Source organism: Petaurus breviceps, unplaced genomic scaffold, assembly GCF_028583685.1.
Source record: "Petaurus breviceps papuanus isolate PSGF00001 unplaced genomic scaffold, PetGlider_PUasm1.0 126, whole genome shotgun sequence".
Taxonomy (NCBI): domain Eukaryota; kingdom Metazoa; phylum Chordata; class Mammalia; order Diprotodontia; family Petauridae; genus Petaurus; species Petaurus breviceps.
The window spans coordinates 77,525,421-77,552,151 of NW_027185655.1; the positions used below are offsets into that span (position 1 = coordinate 77,525,421).

Sequence of the window (26,731 nt, forward strand, 5' to 3'; positions counted from 1 at the left end):
TATTGTGATGTGGCTTATCTTGACTTTAGAAAGTGATGGGTAAAATGTCAATAATGCAGATTAAAGTTAAAAGTGGGTCAAATGTCTTCAGAGAGCCGGTTTTAAACATTTACCAGTTCACCCAAGAGAAGTATTGAAAAATTTACTAAATACAAGTCTCATCATATTGAAGATAATGCAAAACAGCTCATACAAAAACACAAAAAATAATTATTTTAAGAAAATGAACCTAAAGTTTATTCTTAAAAGAGCTTACTTTATAACAAAGGGATCTCATCTCTAATACTCCAGAATTTCATTAAATCAAAGCTAAAAGTGTACACACACACATTATTCTGATACTTTGATGGATCTGGAATCCCATTAGTTTCAGTATATTCTCCACCAACAAAGAATGCAACCCAACCACAAATTCTCAATATATGCAATTCACGTCCATATTCTCTCCTAAATCTTCTATAGAGGTCTGCTCTGCATGCTAGAGGCCATTCTGCAAGTCTTTTAATATATTGCACACAATATAATCACAGCTGGACTCACTATCATTGTCACCATTTATTGGAAAAAAATTGAAACAATCTGAAATAATTGCCATAAATGGGGGCCAAAAGAGCCCAGAACAAGCCAGCAAGCACAGATCACTGCAAAGCGTGAGCTATCTACCTTCTCTTATTCCTTCTACATAATTGACCCAACTCCTTTGCCGAATCACACATATATTCATAATCATGTCTGATATCATGCACTGAATGTAAATCATCATTGGTAATCTTGCTACAGCCTACTTATCCCTACTAGAAAGCAATAAGCACAACACCTTCATGCCTCACTTAATAATACAACTGTTGCAGAGATCTGCAAGAATCTGTCAATTCCCTTCTCATTTTCTTTTTTTTTTACTAATCAAGAATTTTTATTTTTATTTGCTGTGACTTTTATTTTTATTTATTTTTAAGTTTTAAATTAATTAATCAATTATTTTAGTTTCAACTTTCATTTCCACAAGATTTTGAGTTACAAATTTTCTCCCCATCTTTCCCCTACTCTTCACCCCACCATGACAAGCATATTTAATACTCCTTCCCCCAACCTGCCCTCTTTTATAGAGGCCCTAATCCCCTCCCCTCTTACTTTCTCGTAGGGCAAGATGGATTTCTATATCCCATTGTCTGTACATCTTATTTCCTGGTTGCATGCAAAAAAAAAATTTTTGACATTTTTTTTAAACATTTGATTTTAAAACTTTGAATTCCAGATTCTTTGCCTTCTTCCCTAGTCACCCACTCTTACTGTAAAGATAAGCAATTCAATATAGGTTATACATGGGTAGTTATGCAAAACATTTCCATAGGGGATATATTGTGAAAGAATGGCTATATTTCCTTCCATCCTATCCTCCCCCTCACCTCTTCTATTTTCTACTTTGACCCTGTCCCTTTTCAAAAGTGTGTGCTTCTAACTACCCTTCCCCCCAGCCTGCCCTCCCTTCAATCATCCCCCTCTTATCCCCTTCCCCCCTACTTTCCTATAGGGTAAGATACCCAATTTAGTGTGCATGCTATTCCCTCCTTAAACCATAATTTTACCATTGTTAAAAAAGATTAGACAGCAAAATTTAAATTATCCTGAAGTTTAAAAAGAACTAACTTTAAATCTTCCTCACACAAACACCTTTAATGACAATGTTATTAGATTAAATTAAAATTTATTTGTGTACCTGTGGCTCAGTTATTTAGTATTCATTGAGCACCCCCTGCATGTCAAACTTTGCTCTTTGTTGGGTGAGTTATTAATGAGAAGTGTAAGATATATTGTAGGCAAAAGCAACAGGAATTTGGAACTAGAATACCTGGGATCAGATCTTCAGTTTGGTACTTAATACTTGTAAGTAACCTTCAGTAAATCACTTAATTTCTCTGGACCTCAGTTTTCTCATCTGTATGAAGGATATAAATGCCCACGTAAGGCATGTATGTATACATAGGTGAAGTGGATGTGACTTTCTTATTTCCCAATTACATGTAAAATAGTATTAATAATAGTATACATGCATATATATATATATATTTGAGTATTTGATTTTAAAACTTTGAATTCCAGATTCATTCCCTTCCTCCCTTGTCACCCACCCTCACTGGGAAGATAAGCAGTTCAGTATAGGTGGTACATGTGTGGCTAATGCAAAACAATAACATAGTAGATATATTGTAAAAGACTGACTATATTTCCCTCGCTCCTATCCCACCTCCCACTTGTTCTATTCTTTACTTTGTCCTCGTCCCTTTTCTAAAGTGGGTGCTTCCAACTTCCCTCCCCCACAGCCTGCCCTCCTTTCCATCATCCCCGTCTCTCACCCACTTACCCCCCTACTCTCCTAGAGGGTGAGATATCCTATTTAGTGTGTATTTTGTTCCCTCCTCAAGCCAAATTCAATGGTAAGAACCCATTCCCTTTTGTCTTCCTATTATTCCCCTCCATTGTAACCATTTTCCCTTGCCTCTTCTATATGAGATAGTTTACCCCATTCTGTCTCTCCCCATCTCCTCTCATTATATTCCTCACTCACCTCTTAATTTCACCTTTTAAGTATTGTCCCTTCCTGTTAAATTGGTCCTGTGCCCTCTATCTATGTATACTTGTAAACATCTATACACATATTCACATATGTATTCATATGCCCATATACCCTCATATATAGACATATGTGTGTGTATTTCTATTCCCTTCAACTACTGAGAAAAGTTTCATAAGTTACAATTATTGTTTTTCCATGTAGGAATGCTAATAGTTCAACTTTGAAAAGTTCCTTATGATTTCTTTTCCCTCTTTACCTGCTCATGCTTCTCTTGCTTCTTGTATCTGAATGTCAAATTTTCTATTCAACTCTGGTTTTTTCAGCAGGAATGCCTGAAAGTCCTCTATTCCACTGAATGACCATATTTTCCCCTGAAACATGATACTCAGTTTTGCTGGGTAGGGGACTCTTGGTTTTAATCCCAGATCCTTTGGCCTCTGGAATATCATATTCCAAGCTCTTCGATCCCTCAGTGTAGAAACTGCCAGATCCTGGGTTATCCTGATTGTGTTTCCACAATATTCAAATTGTTTCTTCCTGGCTGCTTGTAATATTCTCTCCTTAATCTGGGAACTCCGGAACCTGGCTATAATATTCCTAGGAGTTTTCTTTTTGGGATCTTTTTTAGGAGGTGATCAGTGGATTCTTTCAAACTCTATTTTGCCCTCTGGTTCTAAAACGTCAGGGCAGTTTTCTTTGAGAACTTCCTGGAGGATGATTTCTAGGTTCTTACTTTGATCATGGCTTTCAGGTAGTCCAATAATTTTTAAATTATCTCTCCTGGATCTGTTTTCCAGGTCAGTGGTTTTTCCCATGAGATATTTCACATTGCCTTCTATTCTTTCATTTGTTTGGATCTGTATCTTGATCTAACAGCATCTTGATTTCTCATAAAGTCATTAGCTTCCATTTGCTCCAATCTAATTCTGAAGCAATGATTTTCCTCACTGAGCTTTTGAGATTCTTTTTCCATCTGGCAAATTTGGCTTTTTAAGCATTCTTCTCCTCATTGCCTTTTTGAGCCTTTTCTGCCATTTGAGTTAGTCTGTTTTTTAAGTTATTTTCCTCAGTCAGGCTGTTGACTCTCGTTTCATAATTTTCTTGCATCATTCTCATTTCTCTTCCCAATTTTTCCTCCACTTCTCTTATCTGCTTCTTAAGGTCCTCTATGGCCTGTAACCAGCTCGTATTTTCCTTTGAAGCTTTTGGTGCAAAAGTTCTAACTTTACTGTCTTCCTCCTGTTCCATGCTTTGCTCCTTTTTGTCCCCAAAATAGGAGTGTAATGTTGGAATCTTCTGTATGCTTTGTTTCCTTTGCCTGGTCATGTTGCCCCTCAGTCACGTGACCCCTGGGCTTTTTGCCACAGTAGGACTCTGCCACCAGACAGGGGAGCTTTAGTCCCAAATGCTGGGGTTTTCTCAGCTGCCAGAGGTATTAGATGGGTGCCCTCTCTGAGGTCTCCACACAGTCTGGCAAGAAGGACACACCCCAGGACCTCCACCCTAGACTGCAATCCAGATCCAAGAAGGTTAAAGCAAGAGCAATTACCCCTCAGACTGGTGCTTGGTCCCCCTACATTCTGCAGGCCAGGAGCTGAAGCTGCCACGTGGCGCTGGCTGGCTGTGCCTGCATCTCAGCAGCTTTTCACCCTGGGGGGAAAAGCCATGCATTCCCACTTACTGGGTCCCAAAGTCCAGACTGCACTGACCTCTCACTTTGTCCTTTGCATCTATGTGTTGATAACTCTGGAAACGGCCACAGCTGCTGCTCCCGCTGGCAGCTGGTCAGGCCTGCCCTGGGTCTAAAGCCTCGTTGTGGGGCTGGGCTCAGCTGCCAGAGTGCTGCGTTGGCCGATTCCTGCTGGCCTACTGGGCTGTCCTCAGCAGGAGGTTAGCTTCTCTGTGTCATTTTATGGGTTCTGCAGCTCCCAAGTTTGTTTAGAGTCCCCTTTTTACATGGATTGAGGAAGGTGGAAGCCGGAGCAGTGGGGAGGTCCTGCTTCTACTCCGCCATCTTCTCCCCTCTCATTTTCATCAAGGATATTCTCACTATGCACAGAGACCATTCTCATAAAAATTGTATCGAGATGATAAAGTGGACACATGAGCAGATAGCTCTGTCTTTTTAAGTCATTTTTTTGGTAGTGATACTAGCTGTGATTATTTTGAAAGCTTCACTTCCTTAGGACATTTTGATAACTGATTACATTTTAAATTACACAATTTTAATTTTAATTTAATTTAATACACAAATTTCCTTTGTATGTACTTATTTTCATACATTCTCTCTGACTTCATCTTCTTTAGTGCCATTTCCACTTCCTTATATAGTTAATTAAGTACTGAGGTTGTCTAATGTGTTGATTCTACTGTCCTCTATCAAGAAAATAGAACAATATAGAAATTATGGCAGATGTATCCTATTTCATATTTGCTATCTGTCCAGATTAATCTATAATGCTCTTGGACTGATCTAATTTGGTTAGATTTCACAATAAGCTTTTTGCCAGTTCACCTTCCCTTCCACAGTCACTCACTATTTTGTCAAGTGGTAGTGCTCATCATCTTCCATCCTTCTCCTCTATAATATTTTTTCAAATGAGCTTATACTTTAAGCTGGGGTGGGGAACCTGTGGCCTTCTAGGTCCTTGGGTGCAACCTTTTGACTGAGTCCAAGTTTCACAGACTAAATCCTTTTAGTGAGAGAATTTCTTCTGTGAAGTTTGGATTCAGTCAAAAGGTTGCACTTGAGGACCTAGAGGGTCACATGTGGATCCTCAAGGCCACAGGTTCCCCACCCCTTCTAAACTGATGCTGCCCTTGGTTGCCTGGTATGGTTCTCCAATTGAAAAGGGGGATGAAGTTCTAGCTAACTTGTTCTGGGCTCTTTTGGTCTTGTTTTTATGGCAATCATTTCAAATTGTTTTCTAATCAATGGTGATATCTAGGGTAAATGTCTTTATTATGTCTACTTATTTTTCCAAGTTAGATAATTGGCTTAAATAGGTCATAATGGAGTAGTTGTAATGGCCCTCATTGTCTTCTTCTTTTAATTCTTGTATTGTATTAATTCTGACCCTTATTTCTAACCAGTTCTAATGAGCTCTGCTGACACACAGCTGATTCTGAAATGATTCCCACATCAGTAACTAGTTTTTCTATTAACAGAAAGTATCTATTCAAATATACTAAATTTCAGTTTTTTACGTGTTGTTTTTTGGTCCTTACCTTGTCCAGTGCTTTCCACTTCTGTTCTGAAGGAAAATCTTCGTGATTCACAGATATTAGTTTTCTGAGTGAGGCTTATAGAAGCCTCATTTTTCATTTCTTAATGAAGAACCATTTTTCTCACTCTTCTCCCTTGTGCCAGAATTCACACTAAGTATACATTGAGATAGTTCAGTAAGGAGACAGCATCAGATCTTCCATAGAATGTTTCTACTTCTTTGAAAGGAAAAGCAATACTAAATATACTATTTTTTATCTTGTGCCACAAATAATTGTCACATTAGCTATAGCACTCTTTGTGGTGTTTCTCTTCTAAGCTCTTCTGGAGTCTTCAAGTTAGGATTTCATAATGTCTGATGAAATTATCTTTGATTTGCCTCTTCAAGGAAATACACCAGCTAGTCTTCCATTTCACAACTTCATTATGTTCACAGGGTCATAGATTTAAAACTACAAGATATCTCAGAGGCCATTGAGTTCATCCAACCTCTGGATTTCATCTTTCATTAAAAATAGTTAACATTTATATGGTGCTTTTAAGGTTTGCATAGTGCATTATATTTACTATCTCATTTGCTGCTCACAACTATGTGAAATGATGCTACTTTATCCCCACTTAGGTTAATTCACTTGTCCTGAATCATAAAGCTATTAAATTTCTGAAATAGGTTTTGAATTTATCTTCCTGACTCAAGTACTCAGTTTATCCAATGTAAAACCTAGCTGCCCCAAATTATAAGTAAAATATGTGCTTCACCTCTTTGCTCTCAAGACATTTTTTACATGTAGACTATAAATAGTTAAATGAATGTTTTATATATGGTCTAAATCTATGTAATTCTTCACACATGATGATCAAAGAATTCATCACCAAATAGCCAACCTGTAGGGGAAGAGGTCTCCATACTTACCAAGCTTGGCTTGGTAGAACTTGTGAGAGCTTTCGCTCCACTATATCCATGGTTACTTCCATGTCTCAATGGAAAATCTGAGGAGAATTTTGGGGAATTACAATTACCTCTATGAAATTAATACTTTGAACTTGATTTTAAAGTTTTGAAAAAGTTTCAATATTCTTTTAATGAAGTCATAATGTTCAGAGCATAAATACACTCCAAAGAAAAGCAAGCCAAGTTTGATTTCTATGTCTATGTCAGCACAATCTGTTGAGTCACCTGAGTGAAGAAAATTACCAGAAATGTGTATAAATACAAAGTAGTTATTTACATGTTTGTGTGTGTGTGTGTGTGTGTGTGTAAAGAGAAATTCAAGAGCAAAGGTACTAATATTTGGGAGATCAAGAAAGGTTTTAGACACAAAATTATGCCTGAACTGAATGTAATAGAGGGACTTTATGAGACAGAGGTAAGTAAAGGGAGCATTCTAGGCATGCAATGAGGGTAAAGGCCTGGAAGTGGGAGATAAGAGTCTTGTGAATGAGCCATAAAGAGAAGTCAGTTTGGCTGGATCACAGCATGCCAGAGATGAAGTAAAATTGAATGAGATTGGAAAAATAGATTAGGACCAGGTTGTAAAGGGCTTTGAAAACTAAACATAGGATTTTCTATTTTATTTTAGAAGCCCAGGCAGTTGGAAGAGTTGAGGAGTTAGCACTCACTCCTCTATCCTGACTGGCTGCATCTTGCCTCCTTTCTCATCTTTTCATCTTCCTATAGACATGGAGTAAGGGGACAGAGCAGTGGTGTTCTGAGGCTATAGCAACTGCCCTGGTCATTCTGCCTCTGGCACAGCTCAAACTAAAATTGAAAAGGAAAATAAATGCTAAATATCAGTATTTCCTTTCAATCTGGAAGCAGTTTAATGTAGTGGATAATTGTTGGGCTTGGAGTCCAGAAGTTCTGAGTTCAAATTTTCATTCTTCTACTTACTGACTTGTATGCCCATAATCACTTAATTTCATTAAGCCTGAAGGTAACTTTCCTAGATGGGCTCTTGGTTCACACACATTGTATTATTCAATCCTAGCAAAAACCCTGTTGGGTAAGTAAGGGGAGGAGTGATAGAGGGTATATAAATCCAAAAACCTATAAATAAGAAATCTACTATGATGCAACTTTTAAACATATTCTTTACTTTTCAAAAAAAATCTCATTTCTTATAGTGTTTACTCTTTTACATTCACCAGTTCAATTACCATCTCTTCCAAAGTCAGTGTCCTTGATTCACCCCTTGTATAGGAAGGAACACACTTTCGCTAGTTGCAAAGGGGAGAAAACTTCCTTCCTGAATTCTCTCATTGCACTAGAGAAATAGTGGGAAATATAAGCATAATTATGTATTACCACCATGTAAAGAGAAGCCATGATCCCTAGGCCTTCATGCTGTCAACAGTCAAGTAGGTCTCTTCTCTGAAAATTAGCATATGCTACTAATTCATGTTTATTAATAGACTTGTTCCTCAAATTAGATTATGAGCTTCTTGAAAGCAAGAACCATGTCTTGGACTTTTTTGTGTTCTTCCTGCCTATTTCCTGGCCTTAGAGTTCATGGAAGATGCTTAATAAATGTTTAAAGAGGAAGGGAGGAGTAGAGATTGGTACAGTATTTTTATACTTTTTTAGCTTTTTAGCACTGGATTTGGAAAAAGAGTGCCTGGGTTTAAATAACAAATCTTTTCCCTATTATATGTGTGATGCCTTGAGCAAGTCTCTTCATAGATCACAGTTTCCTTACCTGTAAAATGCAGAGGGGAGAGAGGAGAAGGGATTGGACTAAATTATCTCCTAGGTCCCACTTAACTCCAAATAATATGATCCTAAGAAGTAGAGGAATGTAAAGCTTCCTTTAAATCACACCCTTACACACAAATTACCTTCCTTCACACTTGTTAAATTTGTGGAGGGCATCCTTCCTTTATGGAGATGAGCACATTCAGTTTTCTCAACCATAGAACATAAAAATAGACACACCAGATCAAAAATGCCCTTTTCCTCTTGTCTCTGGAAGAAGCACGTCTGACTCTCTTTGGACTTCTTTCTCTCTACATATGGTAAGAGGGCACTGATTGGGCAGTTTCTTCGATGGAGAGAAGAGCTTTTCTTTATCCTCCCCCTCATGTTGTCATATACAATCACTATATGCCAGACGAAGCAAAGTATAACCTAACTACCACCTACAATCACTTTCTTATTATAGAAAAGATCAAGAGAAGGGAACATATGAACATGCCATAAATGTGCTCTCTCTTGCCTCAACCAATAACCCAATGAAACCAATGCACCACTCCCCCCATGCAGTATAATCATTTTAAGGCTGTTTTAACCAAAGCACTATGCCTTGCAAATATGTTGTACAAATCTTCAATTTGTGATGAAGAATTGATGTTGTTAGAGTGTAATGCATTTTTAAAAGTATTCTCACATCTATTGTTATGTTAGATTCTCACAATTCTGGGAACTAGATAGGGCAATATTATGATTCACCCTTAGATGAAAAAAACTGAAGTAGAGAAAGATAAAGTGACTTCTTTCTAATGAACAGAAGCTTTAAATCAGAGTCAATTTATAAGAGTTGCTAAAGTCACATAACATGTTCTTTCCTTCAGGACTTTCTACATCATAACTATAACCTGATGGTTCTATATTGAAAATACTGAGCTGAACTCTCAAATTTAGATTTTACATAGCCTAGGGCTCCTATAAATGGCCAACTAAAATCTACATCCAGGTTCAATGAATTCTTTGGGTCTTCATGTTTTTAAATGCATAATTCAAAAACTCATTTTTACTAGACAAAACCAGATCACAAAAGATCAAAGAAAATGCATGAAGCAGAATGTTGGGTTTTAATAGAATAATCAAATTAAAATCAACTTAATAAGACTACTGATTTACATTATTCTTGTTAGCTGATTATATTTAGGTGAGTCCTTACATAGTACATAGTACTGTTCTGAGAAGTTTTCAGAATTTTTATATAGGATCACCTTTCAATCATCTCAAATAAATACTCCTTTCTACTATTTTTATGTTAATCTGTGGTTTTCTTTTTTTTATTCAATTATATTTTATTTTGTTTCAAATTCTCTCCCTCTCCAATCAATTGAGAAGGCAAGAAAAATAAAATACATTGCAAATATGTTCATATATGTAGAACAAATTTCCATATTAGACATATTCCAAGGTGAGAAAAAAGCAAGAAAAATAAATATGCTAGGAAAAAGAGAAATATGCTACATCCTAGGAGTCCATCAGTTTTCTATCTGGAGGTATATAGCATGTTTTATCATAAATCCTTTGGAATTGTGATTAGTCATCGTGTTGATCACAGTTATTTACTTTCAGGATTGATTATCTTGACAATATTGTTGTTACTATGTAAATTGTTCTCCTGGTTCTGCTCACTTTAATTTGCATCAGTTCATACAAGTCTTCCCAGACTTTTCTGAAGTCATCCATTTCTTACAGAACAATTTCATTTTTATATACCATAACTTTTTCAGCCATTCTCCAACTGATGGGCTCCTTCTCAGTTTCCAATTCTTTGTCACCCCAAAAAAGAGCTGCTATAAATATTTTTGGACACACAAGACCTTCTCCTCTTTATTTGATTTTTTTGGAGGATAGACCTAGTAGCAGTATCACTGGGTTAGAGGGTAGGTATAGTTGAATAGCCATTAGGGCATGGTTCCAAATTATTCTCCAGAAGGGTTGCACTTGTTTCACAGCTCCACCAGTAGTACTTTAGTGCACCTATTTTTCCCACATCCCCATTTCCTTACTGTATACTCTTTTTGGAAGAAATTAAAAGGTCACCTAAAGCATCATTCTAATGCTAAAAATAGTTTGACTTCTTCCAGTAAGAGCATAAGAAAACATCTGTTTTCCCAGACATAGCTGGACATTCCTGAAGGTTTTTTTTTTGAACTTTTTATCTGATTTCTTTTTAGGAGACAACAATGGATGGTCTCAGCAGTTTGATAAATATTTTGCAAATAATTATAAAATGATTTCCCCGTATCCTTTTGAGACAGAGTCCTCTGAATGCTGTAAGTAGTCATAGGAATCATTATCAAATTCATCATTATTAAATATCACAGAGTCAAATATGCTTCTTTGGTGAACTTAAGTGTAATGAAAAGCTATTTTGTAAAATATGAGATGTGATTTCTAAAAAATTGATGAAATGCAATTTGTTATTTGAAATTTCTCTTCCAAAGAATTATAAGAGAAATTGTAGGAGAATAAAACGTAATTCTTCATGTCTTTCACTCTAATAGTGATTAATCATATATGAGAGGTCATGACAGAAGATTTTGTAAAATGGAAATAATGTCTGTCAGGGATGGACAATGATTTTTGGCATGTACCCCACTATAACTTGAATGCTCTACGAACTCTGACATAAATAAAATCTAGAAATGGGGATAATATGTGGATTTTAATGCTTGTCCAAGCAAGAAATATTCTATAAAACTGTTATCTTTTAAGTTATGACAGCATCGTTAATCACAACACAACAATGTGTAGAAATATATATTACAAAATTATTGGATTTAGATGTCAGACCTTTAGATCTAAGTATTTCTAATGTTTTCTATAACGAAGATGAGTTGGAAACAAAATAACTTACTTTTTACAATCTTCATATTTTATAACTAATAAAAATGGGTAACATCTATACCTAAAAGGTAAAAGTTTGCACTCAGCATTTTGATTAATAACATTATTGGGTATAATATTATCTTCTACTATCGCTTAAAGATCTAGCTTAAATTTTTTAATCTAGCACTTTTAGTGTTCACTTTGAAATGAATAAAAAAACAAATTTTAAAGGGGTTACTATTTTTTTTAATAATATGTGGCCATAATTATCCCAATAACTCACAGAGAAATTATAACATTAAGCTAATTAAGCATCAGGGTGGGCATAAAGTTAAAGGAGAAAATTGGGGAGATTTCAGTCCAAGTTATTTAAGTTGGATTATATATTTATATTTAAGTTATTTAATGGGCTAGAAGTATTTAGAAACAAATAACAGATGTTACCTAGAAGCTAACATGAAACATTGATATAATAATTGGGCAGACTATACTAGTTCCAAAAGTATACTCCTTTTCATTTTTTTACTTTATTATTGGTGTCTTTTTGTTGAATGAGAGTTTCATATCTAAATTGAAATGAAGCATGAATGGGGAAACATAATGGAAAGTGTCATATGAAGACTTTAGGTAAAACTTAAATTAAGGTTCCTAATATACTGCATTTGAGGCCATATTTTCATATAAGTATACTTCACATTAAATATGTGAGTCTTGTTTTTGTCCATTTAGGAGCTAGATGAGAGGAAATTCCCCAATATTTACTTCAATATTGCAAGTGTCACTGGTATGCATAGTCCTTTCACTGATGCAGATTGCAACTCCTCTATGACTCAGCCAACAATGTTGGAAAGTTGCTGTGGTAAAAAATAAATCACCCTAAAGTCAACCTAGTATTAAGCCTCTCCTACTTCACTAGATGTTCTTGCATGACAAATAGCTGGCCATCACCAGGTAGACGCTTTCCAGCTTGATAGGAAGACCTATCTTTTGGCAGAACTTGAAAAAAACAAGTGTGATATCTATGCCACTGTGTGATATCAAAATAGGACATTAATAGGGGAGAACATTTCATTAAACACTTTAAAACTGATTTACATCTATACTCTGATCTCTAGAACTCTATCTGTATTAACAATCTGCACAGTGCTTCCCAGAAAGCATAGTTCTCTAGATATGTATCTTTAATTTCAATGTCCTAACATAGAGGCTATGACTTGGAATGGCCTGACCAACCTATCAAGCTTAAAGGATGAGGCCTCTGTCCTGCCCTTGAAGACACCTGACTGAAGAGAAGGAGCAAGTCATTGAGAGTACTGAGGTCAGCTCCTAAACAGGGTATGAAGTAGTAGACTAGTCAACTTAACCTTCTTCCAAGAAATTCTCCTAAGAGAGTCCCAGATCTCCAATAGCCATAATTCAGTCCAACTTCCTCAATGCTATGATTCATCCTTAACGGGCAGATAGTCACCTCTAGCAAGGTACCCTTATGAAGAAGATAGCATCAATCACCTCAAATATGATGAAAATGGGGATACAAAGAAAGCCTTATCCTTTAACCTTAATGGGTTTACCAAGATACTCTTGTTCATATACTCTATGTTCTCATTGTATCAGATTTGACTTTTAACTACCATCCTTTAAAAGGATGCTTACACTATTTCTATGTTTCCAAGGAAGATGCTGGATTTGAAGTCAAAGAAAATCAGGGCTTTGTCAGTTATTACCTGTGTGGCCTTGAGCAAGTCTCTTGACCTCACTGGGCCTCAGTTTCCTCATCTGTAAGATGGAGAAACAGATGATCTTTAAGGTCCCTCCCAGATCTGAGTCCATGATCCTTTGTTCTAGGTAAAATTAAGGAATTAATAATTCCTCATAAGAATATGAGCACTTATTCACAAAAGCCAAAAGATAATGACTTCATTTTATCCCATTGCTAATATAAAGGAACTGGATTAAGATGTCCTAATATGAGGAGCTATGACAAGTTCCTATAGAGGATATCTACAGGACCTTGCTTACTGTATCCCCAAATATGGTAGATCTTTAAAGTTCTAGCATGAACACAAACTCTATCTCCTTTACTTCCTCTTGAAGAATGGAAAATTCTCTTTGTAGCACCTTTTTCACTCTCATTCATAGGGACATAAATAAGAGCACCAATAAGTGATCCCCACACAGGGATATACTGGCAAATGTTTAACAACCAGGTCTAGATTGATGGAAAGATAGAAAATATTCAAGTCACACTTTTAAATTTAACCTACATTTTTAACTTTCCTACATTACTTTCCAAAGGCTAGACTATCAACAAAACAATAAATCAAGCCCCAATTTTTTTTCCAAATCCTGAGGTCACAATGAAAATTTAACAATTGGCTCTCCCAAACCAATATGAGTGACCTCCAGCACACCACTGCCCCTGTCTCTTAGTTGTGGCTAAAGTAACAACCACATGTGCTGCCTACCAATGGTTAGAAACACATTTTCTTTAAAGTCTGGTTTTCCCTGTTTTCCTTGATTTTCAACTAATTATACAAAACCTGAAATTTAGTAATTTGGTAGGAAATGGAGGCCCCTGAAGTCCTAAACTAAAATTTACTTGGCCAATAATCAGTAAATATAAGAATCTGTGGCTGTGAAGATTCCTATTTCCTCAATTACAATGGTGCCTCACCTACTTTGAAGCTCTTGAAAAGATGTGGACTTTGCTATTTGGATTTTCGTTTTGGACTGAACTTGTGATTTCATTGATATAGGACACCCCTTTAGCCAGTGCAGATCACCAACTACTCTACAATTTATAGTCTCAGAAAGTGGCCTCAAGCACTGACAGAGTGATTAAGTCACTTTCCCAGGGTAACACAACCAGTATGAGTCAGAGCCAGGACTTGAACCCAGATCCTCCTAACTCAGAGACCAGCTCTTTGTCCTCTACCACCAAAGCCTTTAACCTAGGGACCTCCATTTCCAGTGATCCATGAACATAGATGGAAAAAAAATTACACCTTTGATTTCACTGAGCTCTAACTGAAATTTATCTTTTCCTTCAATTATCTTAAATCATTATTCTGAGAAGGAATCCTTAGGCATCAGCAGTCTTCCAAAGGAATACAGGACAGAAAAAGGAACCATCTTGCCTCTCATGTGGCAGATGTTATTACCCCAAAATGAGGGTTGTTGGGTTTGGGGGGAGGATTTGGAAGGGAGGAGGAAGTTTATTTTGTTTTGTTACGAATGTGAAAAACAAAGTACAGTAGGATCTCTTTATAAAACTCCTCATTATTACAGAATGCAGTACACTATGGGTTAAGCTACACCTCTATAGTTTATAACTAAGGCGGGCATTTAGCCTTTCTCTAATGCCATATTTTAGAGGGCTTCCACTGCCTCTATTATTTCTCAAGTGTAATTTGTCTGGAATGCAAACTGGGATTTCATTTTGCTTCATTTGGACTTCCACAGCCAGAAGCCTCAAACAATTTCATTGACAGGCTCTTGGCATCTGTGCCTTACTCTAGGAAGGGTGCTGTCAGCATCACGGCTGTAGACCCAAAACTTTGCCTGAGATGCTATCCACTCAATGTCCCAGAAAGAGTTATGAGAGCTGGCTGACCAATAACTCCAAAAGGAACAAGAAGACAGGCAGAGAAGGCCCTGATGCTACTTTTCCAACGCTCAAAGTGTGGACCTTGACCAACAGAGAATCAAACACACTTGGTACCGCAGTCATCTCATGATGTCACAAAGGAATGAAAATTCTACTAAACCTGTTAATTTGAAATGTTTAGCTGTATGACTCATCGATTCTGTTATTAAGATCATTAATGCTCTGTGGTACAGTGGGACAAGCACTGACTAGAGTCAGAGAACCTACATTCAAAATCCTGCCTTGAATTAGATATGAAATTGGGCAAATCAATTAACCTCCCTGGGGCCTAGTATCCTCATCAGTAAGATGGCAAGGGTTAGGACGCGGGGGGGCAGTATAAACTGAATGGCCTCTGAGGCATCTTGTCTCTAGAACTAAGAAACTGCCACGTACACACTTTTCCTGCAAGCCTCAAATACAGCTTCAGAAAGGGTTGAAGAAGGTCCTTTAAGGCTTCATTCTCTCCCAGGGATAGAATCTGGTTAAACCTAAGGATGCCTTCTCATAATAATGTTTATAAATAATTGAAGGAAATGCTAAGAGGTTAGTGAAAATAAGGGTACATTTTTCTCATCCAAATTCATAGATCCCCGAAAATCTATTCCCAGATTTAAAACCTCTTCTTTATCCCCAGCCAGCAAAACTGAAGGCAGAAATCCCTTCCTTTCACTGCTTTCTCCTCTTCCCCATCCTTCCCCATACATGACCCACAGGTATGAGAATCAAGAAAGGCTTCTACAATAGAGAATTAGGCATTTCTCTGCCTCTAGAGAAGTGACAGAGAGGCTACTCTTTGGCTCAAAAATTTTGTCAGAGAAATTCTCCATAAGCAAATGGCTTCTTCAAGTGGTGCAGATGATAGATTATCAAATTATCTGAAAAATTCCTGAACTCTCCTAAAAAAAATCTGCAGCAAAGCTATGGTATAACTTGTTTAATGAATTTTACTTTTTTTCTATTTTCCTCACTAGTTCATAAAAATTATGTAGTCTATTAAAGGCAATGGCTATGCTGCTACTCATAATACTTTCTTCTTGAATAGCTTTAGCGTTAATATGGACCTCAAAGTGCATCACAGAGGAACAAGCCAGCTTTAGAAATAGCTATTTCCCTAGGTCACAGGACAGCAAGTTCTAAAGAATGCTGATTTCATTCATTTTGCTGGGAGTAAAGGAGGGTAGGTTGGTTAAAACAAATGTGGGCTGATAATTTAATGTACATATTTATAAGGCTGCATTAAGCCACACCATTTCAGTTCATAGATGGGTGAATTATTCTTAATATCTAACATCCAGAGAAAAGTAAATCAAATGTGAATCTGGGAACCTTAATTTAAAGCCTTACCTAACTGTCCCTAGCATGGGATATGCTGTGGTACTAAGTAATTTTCTCCTAGCTTCTCTCTTCCTCTTTCTATCTTCCTGTTCATCCCTCACCCTCTGCTATCCCTCTCCCCCTCCTCTTTATTCAGTGGTTGATTCTGTGCCAGTGAAATGTCTATGCCAAGGTCTAGAGCTTGACTGTGATGAAGCCAACTTACGTGCTGTCCCATCTGTATCTTCAAATGTGACTATGATGTAAGTAGAGCAGAAATGTCCTCATCTGTCAGCCATTAATTGCACCCGAGAGACTACATCACAACTAGAGCTTCATAATTAATAATGACACCCTATCTTTAATATCACCTGACCTTCAGTTGATAGAGAATATACTTTGTATGATTATAAATTGATTATTTTACTATTGAAGTTAACACTAAAGAGAACAAAAGAATCTATATCTCAACACCTAAGGTGGTTTGCTGATCTACTCCTAATGCTGAATCAGACTAAGCTCCATCTGCTTAAGATGGAAATGCTGACAACATAATGCTAAACATCTGGTTAAAAACTGTGGAAATTGCCTCTCAGCAAAGAGCTATTGGACTAAAGGTGTAGGAGGTGGCTAACATTTTCTTTCTTTTCTTAAAATTTTATTTGTTCAATGAACAAAAATCAATTTTCTCTCCCTCCCACCTTCCCCCACTGGAAAACATAAAAATCCTTATAAATACAAAAACAAAAATCCTTGCACAGTCAAGCAAAACAAATTTCTGCATTATATTGTACCATAAGAAATTACAAAAGGGACATTTTGAGAGAAACTTGAGAAGCCTCTTATGAAATGATGCAAAGTGACATAAGCAGAACCAAGAGAACAATTTATATAATAACAAAATTGAAAAGACAGATACCTTTGAAAGATTCAAGAACTCTCATCAACACAGTGACCAACCATGATTCCAATGGACCAATGCTGAAGACTGCTTCACACCTTCTGACAGAGAGATGATGGATTGATTCACAGACCAAAATGAGACATATATCTTTTGGACATGGAAATGTGGAGATTTCGTGTGTTTGCATGTAAGGCTCACATTTCCATAACCAGCCAATGCATAGATTTGATTTTGCTTGACTATAATAACTTGTTACAATATAATATTCTTTTTTTTAAAAAAAATTAAGTTATAGAAAGCTGGGGGTTTTCCTTATTTTAACTAAGTTACTTTCAGATGTTTACTGAAATTCTAATTTTTAATCCAGCTGTTTTCATGTAATATAAACTCAGTCTTTGAAAGTAAAAAGTTCAGATGTCAACAAGCACAGATCAATCCATGTATATTGCAGACACTCCTAAGATAACAGAGTAGGAAATGGCCTTAGAGGGTATCAAGTCCAACCCTCTCATTTTATAGATTAGGAAACAGAAGCCTAGATCAGTTAAATGACTTGCCCATGGTCACACAGCTAATTACTGTTTAAGGTGGGATCTGAACCCAGCTTTTTCTAATTCTGTCTAGTAACCTATCCACTATGCCATGTTGTTTCAATAAATGCCTGTTGAAATTAATTTCTATTCTCCATAAGAAAGTAGGTTTACATGGGGTAGGGTGTAGGGAGGGAACACAGCAGGAAGGAGCTAAGGAAGGCCATGCAAGCAATAATTCTACCATCTTCCTAGCTAGTCACCCAGTGCTTTTCAAGAGAAATGTTATTCTGTGAATCAGGTATCAAATATTTCTAAGCCACCAACACTCTGTACAGCTGGTGATGGCCTGGGAAAATAAAAATAAGGGAATATAATAGACCTAGGATCTAAGGAAGGTTCTTTTCTCTCTGAACTCACTAAGGTATTAGATGTCACTTTCCCAAGCTCAGAAGGAAAAATTGAGCCTCTTCCATACTCTTCTCACTGAGCAAAACAAAGACAAACAGAAAGAACAAAAGAAAGAGAATGAGAGAAATAGAGAGAGAGAGCACTACATACTATTTTAACCTTAGTATTTGTGTGGATTTCATTGAAATTTAAAAGAAAACATTATTAATGAGATAAGGTTTTGAGAGGCAAGTTATTACATACCTTCTCTCTATCCCCATTTCCAGCTTCCTTTTGTTCCTTAAGGGCAGGAACTGTTTATATATATATATTTGTATCCCTAACATTTAGCACAATGACTGACACATAGTAGGAGTTTTGTGCATTTACTGACTATTAAAAACCCAAATTAAAGGATTCTGGTACAACATGATGCTATATATAAAGCAAGCATTAGTCTTTGTGATCTTTCACCTCTGCAATATCTTGAGAGCACAGAATGGCATTCAATACCTGCAATATCCTGTCAGGATATTTTGTTTAGTCATCATCTACTTTACCCCCACAAAAGAACTAAAAATGGTTTTCGAGGGGAACCTCTTTAATCCTCCCAGTAAGTCAGTGAAATGAGGAATTGGGTCACAGCAAGGTGAATTACTTGACCAGCATGTCAGTAGAAGAACCAGGAATTAGTGAGATTTGATCTGAAGACACCCTAGTAAAACCATTTTTTTCACTATGGTGAACAACACAACCAAATATTGTTCCTCCCAACCTTGACTGTGACAGGAGCTGGAGCTGGGGATTCTGATACCTCTAATAGAATTCCCAATAGTTTCAGGATACCCATGTAAAAATTAGAGTTGTGATTTGTGAACAAAGGAATTGATTAAGCTCAGGTTGGATGATTTTAATTTTGAAGTAAATAGAATTCTCTTGTATTTCCTTTTTTGTGTTTTAGTGGGTGAAGGTGAAGTAAGATAATTAGGGGGATTTAAAAGACAAGTGGGGCACAATGCCACCATGCAACAGTAGGCTTCCTGACTGACTGAAAGTGAACCTAGGATTAGAAAAATCAATGAGCTCAGTCAAGAAAGCCAAGATAGTGTAATACAAAATTTAGATGTAGAGTTTTCTGAGAGGAATACACTTCATTTTCATCTGAAGTTATGTAAGAAGGGGTCCTGGAGGTAAGTAGCCATGTTCTATTCTTGGGGGTTTAGAAACTTTAGTAGAGAACAAAGTAAGGTCACCTCATCTGAGACCAGGTAGGTTTCTTTTACATGCATTTCTAACCTTCTTTCATTTCTGAATGTGTCTCTTCTCATTTCTCTTACTACAAAAAAAATCTACAAAATGAACTCATGACCTAGAATGTTGTTAGTTAGAGCACAGAAGGGAAAGCGAAAAGTGAGTCCTAGGAGGAAAGGGGGAAACCTGGAGGCAGTTGCAACAACAAAGGAAAATAGGCTGGTAATTAGATCTCAGGTGCAATAGAGATGAATTCAAAGTTCAGCATAAAAGTCAGAGAAGTCCAGGAGGCTTAGTATCCCAAGCAAGATCACAGAATTATCATAAAAAGTGTAAGGGAAAAGAGTCTTATGGGAAAAAATTCCCTGGACAAACCAGTTCCAAGAGGAGCTGACTATGTCCTCAAGAGGTCCCAAGATTCATCCAAAGCTAAATTCTGGTATCTTTTACAAGCCTAACTGCTCAAGTATCCAATATTAAACCTTTATGGGGGCTATGAGACCTTTCCACCAGTCCTAGATATGCTTTCAGACATCTAGACTTGGCCCAAACAACCCATAGGACCATTGATATATACATGGGCTTCTCTGGTTTACCACAGTTCAAAATTAAGATCTCAAAGTCTAGTATTCCAAGAAGGGTGGCAGCACCAACTCGAGGCATGCCAAAGCTATGTAGATCTGAGAAAACACCAAAAAGGACTGTAACTGTCTTTAGTGAGGGGCCTTTGAAGTTCCGGATCAGTCCAAGAAAAATCAACAGCTTTTCATATGAGAGCTTAAAGTAATGAGAATAGGGTATTCCTGCCATCATACATGACTTGGATTCTTTAAACTAAAAAACCTCACTTTAAAAAAATGAAATGCCAAATGTTTAAGGAATATTTGCTTTTGCACAAAACATTGTTGGAGTCATAATTACTTGTTGAATGTTCAAAGGCACACCCTTTGAGACCAAGCAAAATAAGCCTAATATTGTACTCAAAGCACTTATATTCTTCCTAAGTCTTCTCTTTTCCAGTCTGAACATCCCTCTTTCCTACAAGTGACTCATGTAAAACATTATCTCAAGCTCCCCTCCCCCCAATAACCTGGTCACCTTTCTCTGGGTATGCTACAGTTTGCTGATAGCCTTCCTAAAATGTGGCTCCCAGAACTGAATACTATATTCCAGATAACGTCTACTGGAGTAGAATTATTAAGGATGGGACAGAATGCAGAAGGCAAAGAAGAAAAGATAATAGTGAAAATATCTAAGATTCCTGGTATGGAGAATAAAACAAGCAAATAGCAAAGAGAGAGTAAATCAAGGGGTATGTTGGGAAGAGAGAGAGTAGAACAATTGTGGAGAGTAGTAAGAACTAATAAAACTAGTATGACCTAGTAGTTCAGAATCCTGGAATGTCTTGAAGGCCAGGCAATCATCAAAGAATGCTAGAATTGGAGAGTTGGAAGGGACATTAGACATCTAGTCTAATGCATAAAAGAAAGTAATCTCCACTACAACCAGGGGTCTGCTGGAGCCAACTCATACTGGCTCTTGAGAGACAATTTTTAAATCTACTTCAGTGGGACCATTTATGCCTCAGGAATCATCAAATGCTATAAATCAGGGCTTGGTTTATTGATTTGTTGGTTGTCTACCAGTGGTGTCAAACTCAAATAGAAATGGGGGACACTAAACCTTACGCAAAGATCCCTGTGCATTCATATTGACTTAAGAAATCATAAGCTAACATTATTTATGCCCTATTGTATTTGTATTTATTTTGTTAAATATTTCCCAATTATATTTTGATCTGGTTCAGTGTTGCCAGGCATCAATCACAGCCTGCAGGGCACATGTTTGACATCTCTGGTTCTAGACTTAAAGAAAGTCATGAAGAAAATGCAGATTAAACTTAAAAGTGTGGAGTGCATGTGGGTTGGTTGGTCAGTTGGTTTGTTTTAAGAGAACTGGTTGTTAAACATTCACCAGCATACCCCTAACTACAACATACCCAATAAGTGATCATCCAGCCTCTGCTTGAAGACTTCCACTTTTAGACAACTCTAATTGTTAGGATTTTTTTTCCTGACATCCAGCCTAGACTAGCCTCTTTGCAACTTCCATCCATTGATCCTGGCTCTGCCCACTGGAGCCAAACAAAATAAATTGCCATTCCTGAGTCTTCTCCAGACTAAAAATTCCCAGTTTCTTCAGTTCCTCATACTCAAGGCCCTCCACCATACTGGCTACCCTTCTCTGGATGCTATCTAGTTTATCAATGTGCTTCTTAAACTGAAGAACTAATCACATTACTCCAGATAAAGTCTGACAAGGGCAAAGTACAATCATATCATTTCCATATTCCTGGAACTTTTGCCCCTCCTAACGTCATCCAAGTTTACATCAGCTTTTTTGGCTGCCACATCAAAATATTGCCTTATGTTGAACCTCTAGTCCACTAAAACCCTCAGATCCTTTTCAGAACAATTGTTGTTTCTCCATGCTTCCTCCATCTTTTATTTATGGAGTTGATTTGGCCCAATATGCTAGCATATCAAGATCCTTCTGGATCCTGACTTTGTCATTCCCTGTATTGGGTATCCCTCCCAACTTTGTATCATGCCTTCTATATCTTTATCCTAGTCTTTGAAAAAATTATTAAATAGTGCTGGGCCAAGTACAAATCCCTGTGGAGATCTCCTGACATATGGACATTGAACCATTAACAACTATTCTTTGAGTCCAGCCATCCAACCATATAATTATACATGATCATTGAATCTATATTTCTGGACCTTATCCAGAAGAACAGTATGAGCTTCTTTATCAAAAAGCTTTGCTAACATCTAGATAAACTATATTCATAGTCCTCACTCCCAACTCCCTACGCACATACTAGTAATCCTGTCAAACAAGGAAATGAGGTTAATCTATCATTCTTTGTAATTACTGAATATTCACTCGTTTTTACTTTCCAGATAGTCTTAATGATACTTTCTGGAATTTTCTCCAGGATTTGAAGTGAAACTCATTCACCTATAATTTGCAGGCTTTGTTCTCAACCTTTTTTTTCCCCCAAATCAGAACAGCATCTGCTCTTCTCCAACCTTGTGGCACCTCTCTCATTTTCCATAATCTCTTAAATATCATGGCTGTGGTTCAGCAATCACAGCTGCCAGTTCTTTCAGGAACCAAGGATATAGTTCATCTGGGCCCAGTGACTTGAATTCAAAGGCCACTAAGTCCTCTCTTACTATTATCATACTTATTTTGGGTATCAATTCCTTGTTAGTCATTTTGTTTTGTCATTTACAGTGTAAAAGTCATTCTCCTTTGCAGAGAAAACAACCAAAATATGAATTGAGCAACTTTACCTTCTTTTTTTTGGAAGCTATCATCCTCAGGCAAATCTAAATTTTTTAAATCTTTGTTTTACTGCCAGAATAACTACAAAAGTACTTTCTGTTTTCCTTACCTTCTTTCAAAAGTCTCAGCTTATTCAGGGCATCAACATTACTGACACAATTTTTATAGGACCACTCCACACTTATATTCATCTTGGCTGCCTGGCCTTGCTTCTGTCTTCTGTACATTTCTTTTTTAAAATATAGATTCATTGGTGAGTTCCCTGTACATACACATATATCTCTTTAGACAAGTCCTATTTTTCCCTTTAATTGGAATTGTTTCCTTTTATGTGTTCAAAATTTATTTCTTGAGCATCAACTGTCCCTACTGAGTGACTTCTCCTGAAATAATTCACTCTGTAGAACCTTAACTAGTTTTCCTCTAAAATCATTAAAAATCTGCTTTCCCAAAAACTAAGGGGCAATGTCAGACTATACCTATTTCTCTTTTATTTCCCTATCATAAACCCTAGGATGGAGTAATCACTTTTCCCCAAAGTTCCCAACATTTCACCCCAGGAATCACTTCCTCCTAGTTAGCAAAAATAGGTTTTCCTTTTGTTCCTTCCTCTACCTTTTCAAAGATGAAATTATCACTATAGCAAATGAAAAACATATTACCTATTCTGCTTTTGCTAGAGCGAGAACTCTAGCAGATGACTGAATAATTGAAGTCCTTCATCACTACTATCTGTCAGTCTTGTGATCTATTTCCCAAACTCTTCATCTATTTTTTTTCTATCCAAGTGATCTGTAATATAAGCCAGGGACACTTCTATTTCTCCTTCCTTTGACCTTCAGCCAAATATTCTTTCTTATGCTTCTCCACCCCAACCCCTGACTTATTCCTGGATTTCCTCAGGTGAGTATACTTTCTTCCCATGGAATACTACCCCATTCCACTCCTTTTTACCTGTTCTGTTTCTTTTCAATAAGGTCTATCCATTCAGTGCCATGGTCTAATCAATAGCTATGCAGTCAAATTTTATATTTGATTTTAAATTGTTGTATTTTTCAGTCCCTCAAGTGAATCCTTAAATTCAGTCTTTAAATGTTGTGTTAAACCCTGGATATAGGAGGTGATAAAAACCATCTTTTATTTAATTTTCAAACTCTTTCCTTAATTTGGGATGGGACTATTACAGGTTAATAACTTGATATGAAGACAGATAGTTTGAAAGTGAAAGAAACTAAAAACATTAAACAAGGCTCCAACTGAAAGTGGTGCTAAAATGTTTTTCATAAATACACTTTGGCATAAATGAACAAGTATAAGTCCATTCCTGGCATTATTTATTCATTGTTCCAAATTGCTAACCACTAACTCCTTTTAAGTAGAATAAACAGTGGGCTTTAAGGTGCTGGGAGTGAGTGACTGACATTGGGCTTTAATGAGAAGAGCATTTATTTGAGAACCAGCTTCAAATCCTGGTTCTGTCACAAGTTAGGTAACTTTGAGAAATCCATATAGCTGCCAAGTATAAAGATGTACTAGAGAGTAGTACTGTGGTTTTTCAAACTCCCAAATTGGGACAATAACTTTGTCTCTCTACAAAGATATTGTGATAACACGATCATAAGTTCATAGCCATATAATTTGAATTTTATTTAATTCTGAACTTAAGAAATAAAACAAGTATGTCCATACATATTCAAATAGAAAAAATGCGCACTTTGAGTGACTAAGTCATTTTGACTATTTTGACCCAAAATCACTTCAAAGAACATATGAAGATACTATCTACATCCAGAGAAAGAACTGATATATAGAATTGTATTACTTATATTTACATATTTATGCCTAATGGTAGCCATCTCAGGGAGGGGGTGGGCCTGTAGAGGGGAGGAAAGAAAAAAATTACATGATAACTTTATTATATATTTAAAAGGAATAGCAAGTTGTACATGATAGATTTGAAGTTTCATGTAAAATCTTTTTTTCTATTCTACTATGTTATGGAAATGCTTGTTTTATTTCTTAAGTTCAGAATAAAATAAATTTTTTAAAAGAAAAAAAGAATCTATATGTTCTAAAATATCCATAGCCACATAGTTTGAAGAGATCAAGTCCAACCACCTCCTTTTACAGAGAAGGAAATAAAGGACAAGAGAGGTTAAGTGACTTGCCCAATATCACACAAGCACCAAAATTTGAGCCAATATTTTGAAGGGTTTCCAAAAGAAAAATATTTTAAAAACTTATGCCTGGGATATAAGGTGTGATTTATACAAAAAAAATATATTCTGTGAATACAACAATCAGGCCAAAATACATGCAATATTTACTTAAATAAAGCAACAGATTTCTTGTGGCTATGACTGACTTACATACAAGCAAAGCAAACTCCAACATGAATTTACATAGCATACACATTTTATGAATGTATGAGGCAGAATTGCATGATATGGGTCACATAAGAAGGTATAAAAGGATCTTGGGAGAGAGGTGTCATTAGCTAAGATAAATTTTATGACACAACTGCTCTGTTTAGTTGTGTGAAAGGTAAGATTAGCATCTCTAGAGGATTTCTAATTCAGCAATTTTTAACAATCATTGAAAGCACTAACCAACCCATGGCTAAAATATAGAACAGTTCTACCTAAACATAGCTGGTCCATTTCACAGGAGCTGTCTCAAGTGATTATAAGAAAGAGTATTTTCTGGGGTTTATATCACATAATGTGGCTATCCAGAAAAGCTACAATATCATATATCAGGGGTGGAGAATCTGTAGCCTTGAGGTCACATGTAGCCCTCTAGTATAGATTCAGTCAAAGGGACACACTTGAGGACCTACAGGACCACATGTGCCCTCAAGGCTGCAGGTTCTCCACCTCTGTAATAGATGAATAACAGAACCAGAAGGGACTTTAGAAATCATCTGAGAAGGCATTTTATTTTACAGTTAAGGACACTGAGGCCAACAGAGATTAGTAACAAGTAATTAGTGGCTGAATTGAGGAAATAAATCCCTCCTGACTTATTCAAGTCTTCTTTATACCACACCCCAATGACTCTGTAAGAGATGAAAGCTTTGGGTTATATCTAATGCAGTCAATTATGTAGATAGTTTTTGGACAAGTTGTAGACTACTAGGAAATATTCCTATACAATATCTCAGAATCTGAGCATAGTTTATTCAGCTATCCTGATAACAATATCCCTAACAATTATTTTCAAAATGAAGATAGATTAGTGAAATGAATTATTTTGAGATATACAAAATGGACACTTGGAATGCATTTTAAATGAACTTTTCATTTAATTACATTAAAATTTACAACAGAGCTGGGAAGCCAGTCTGATGGGAGGGAGAACACTATGTTTACAATTAGAGGACCTGAATTTAAGTACTGATTCTGATGCTTTTTAGCTTCTCCAAGTTTCAGTTTTATCATCCATGAAATAGGAGTGAAAACATATATACTAACTCATGTTATTATGGAAAAAAAGTGCTTTTTGAACCAAAAAGTTCTTCTATAAACTATCTCTCTCTTCTCTAATCATGTTCCCCAGGTGGGGAAATGAGAAACAATTGATGAATATTGATGAATATGAATTGATGAAAATGAATATTAGATGTCAAAATTAAATGAATACAAAATATTAGGATGTTACACATGCTAATATTAACAGAATGTTAGAATGGTTATGTTGTGTTCTATGTCATTTGACCTTAAATTAAGTTTGTTTGGCTTTTTAAATCCATTTGCCTATAAGAAGAGCTATTTCAGGGGTGGCTAGGTGTTGCAGTGAGTAAAGCACCGGCCCTGGAGTCAGGAGGACCAGAGTTTGGTTCCACCCTCAGACACTTAACACCCACACAAAACCTAGCCATGTAACCTTGGGCAAGTTACTTAACCCCAACTGCCCTCCAAAAAGTGAAGAAGAAGAAGAAGAAGAAGAAGAAGAAGAAGAAGAAGAAGAAGA

At 36.5% G+C, this 26,731-nt stretch overlaps 1 protein-coding gene across 2 annotated transcripts in view; it reads left to right on the plus strand.

Moving 5' to 3' along the window:
* The window catches only part of RXFP1 (relaxin family peptide receptor 1), a 186,200-nt gene that overhangs the window by 86,263 nt on the left and 73,206 nt on the right, over positions 1-26,731 (plus strand). Inside the window, exons 3-4 of one of the 2 annotated variants that reach the window (XM_069097288.1) lie at positions 10,713-10,811; positions 16,488-16,593. In XM_069097288.1, coding sequence (XP_068953389.1) covers positions 10,713-10,811; positions 16,488-16,593 — 205 coding nt within the window. Of the gene's footprint in view, positions 1-10,712; positions 10,812-16,487; positions 16,594-26,731 lie in introns of those variants that run through there. The other variant, XM_069097295.1, reaches the window with a different exon arrangement.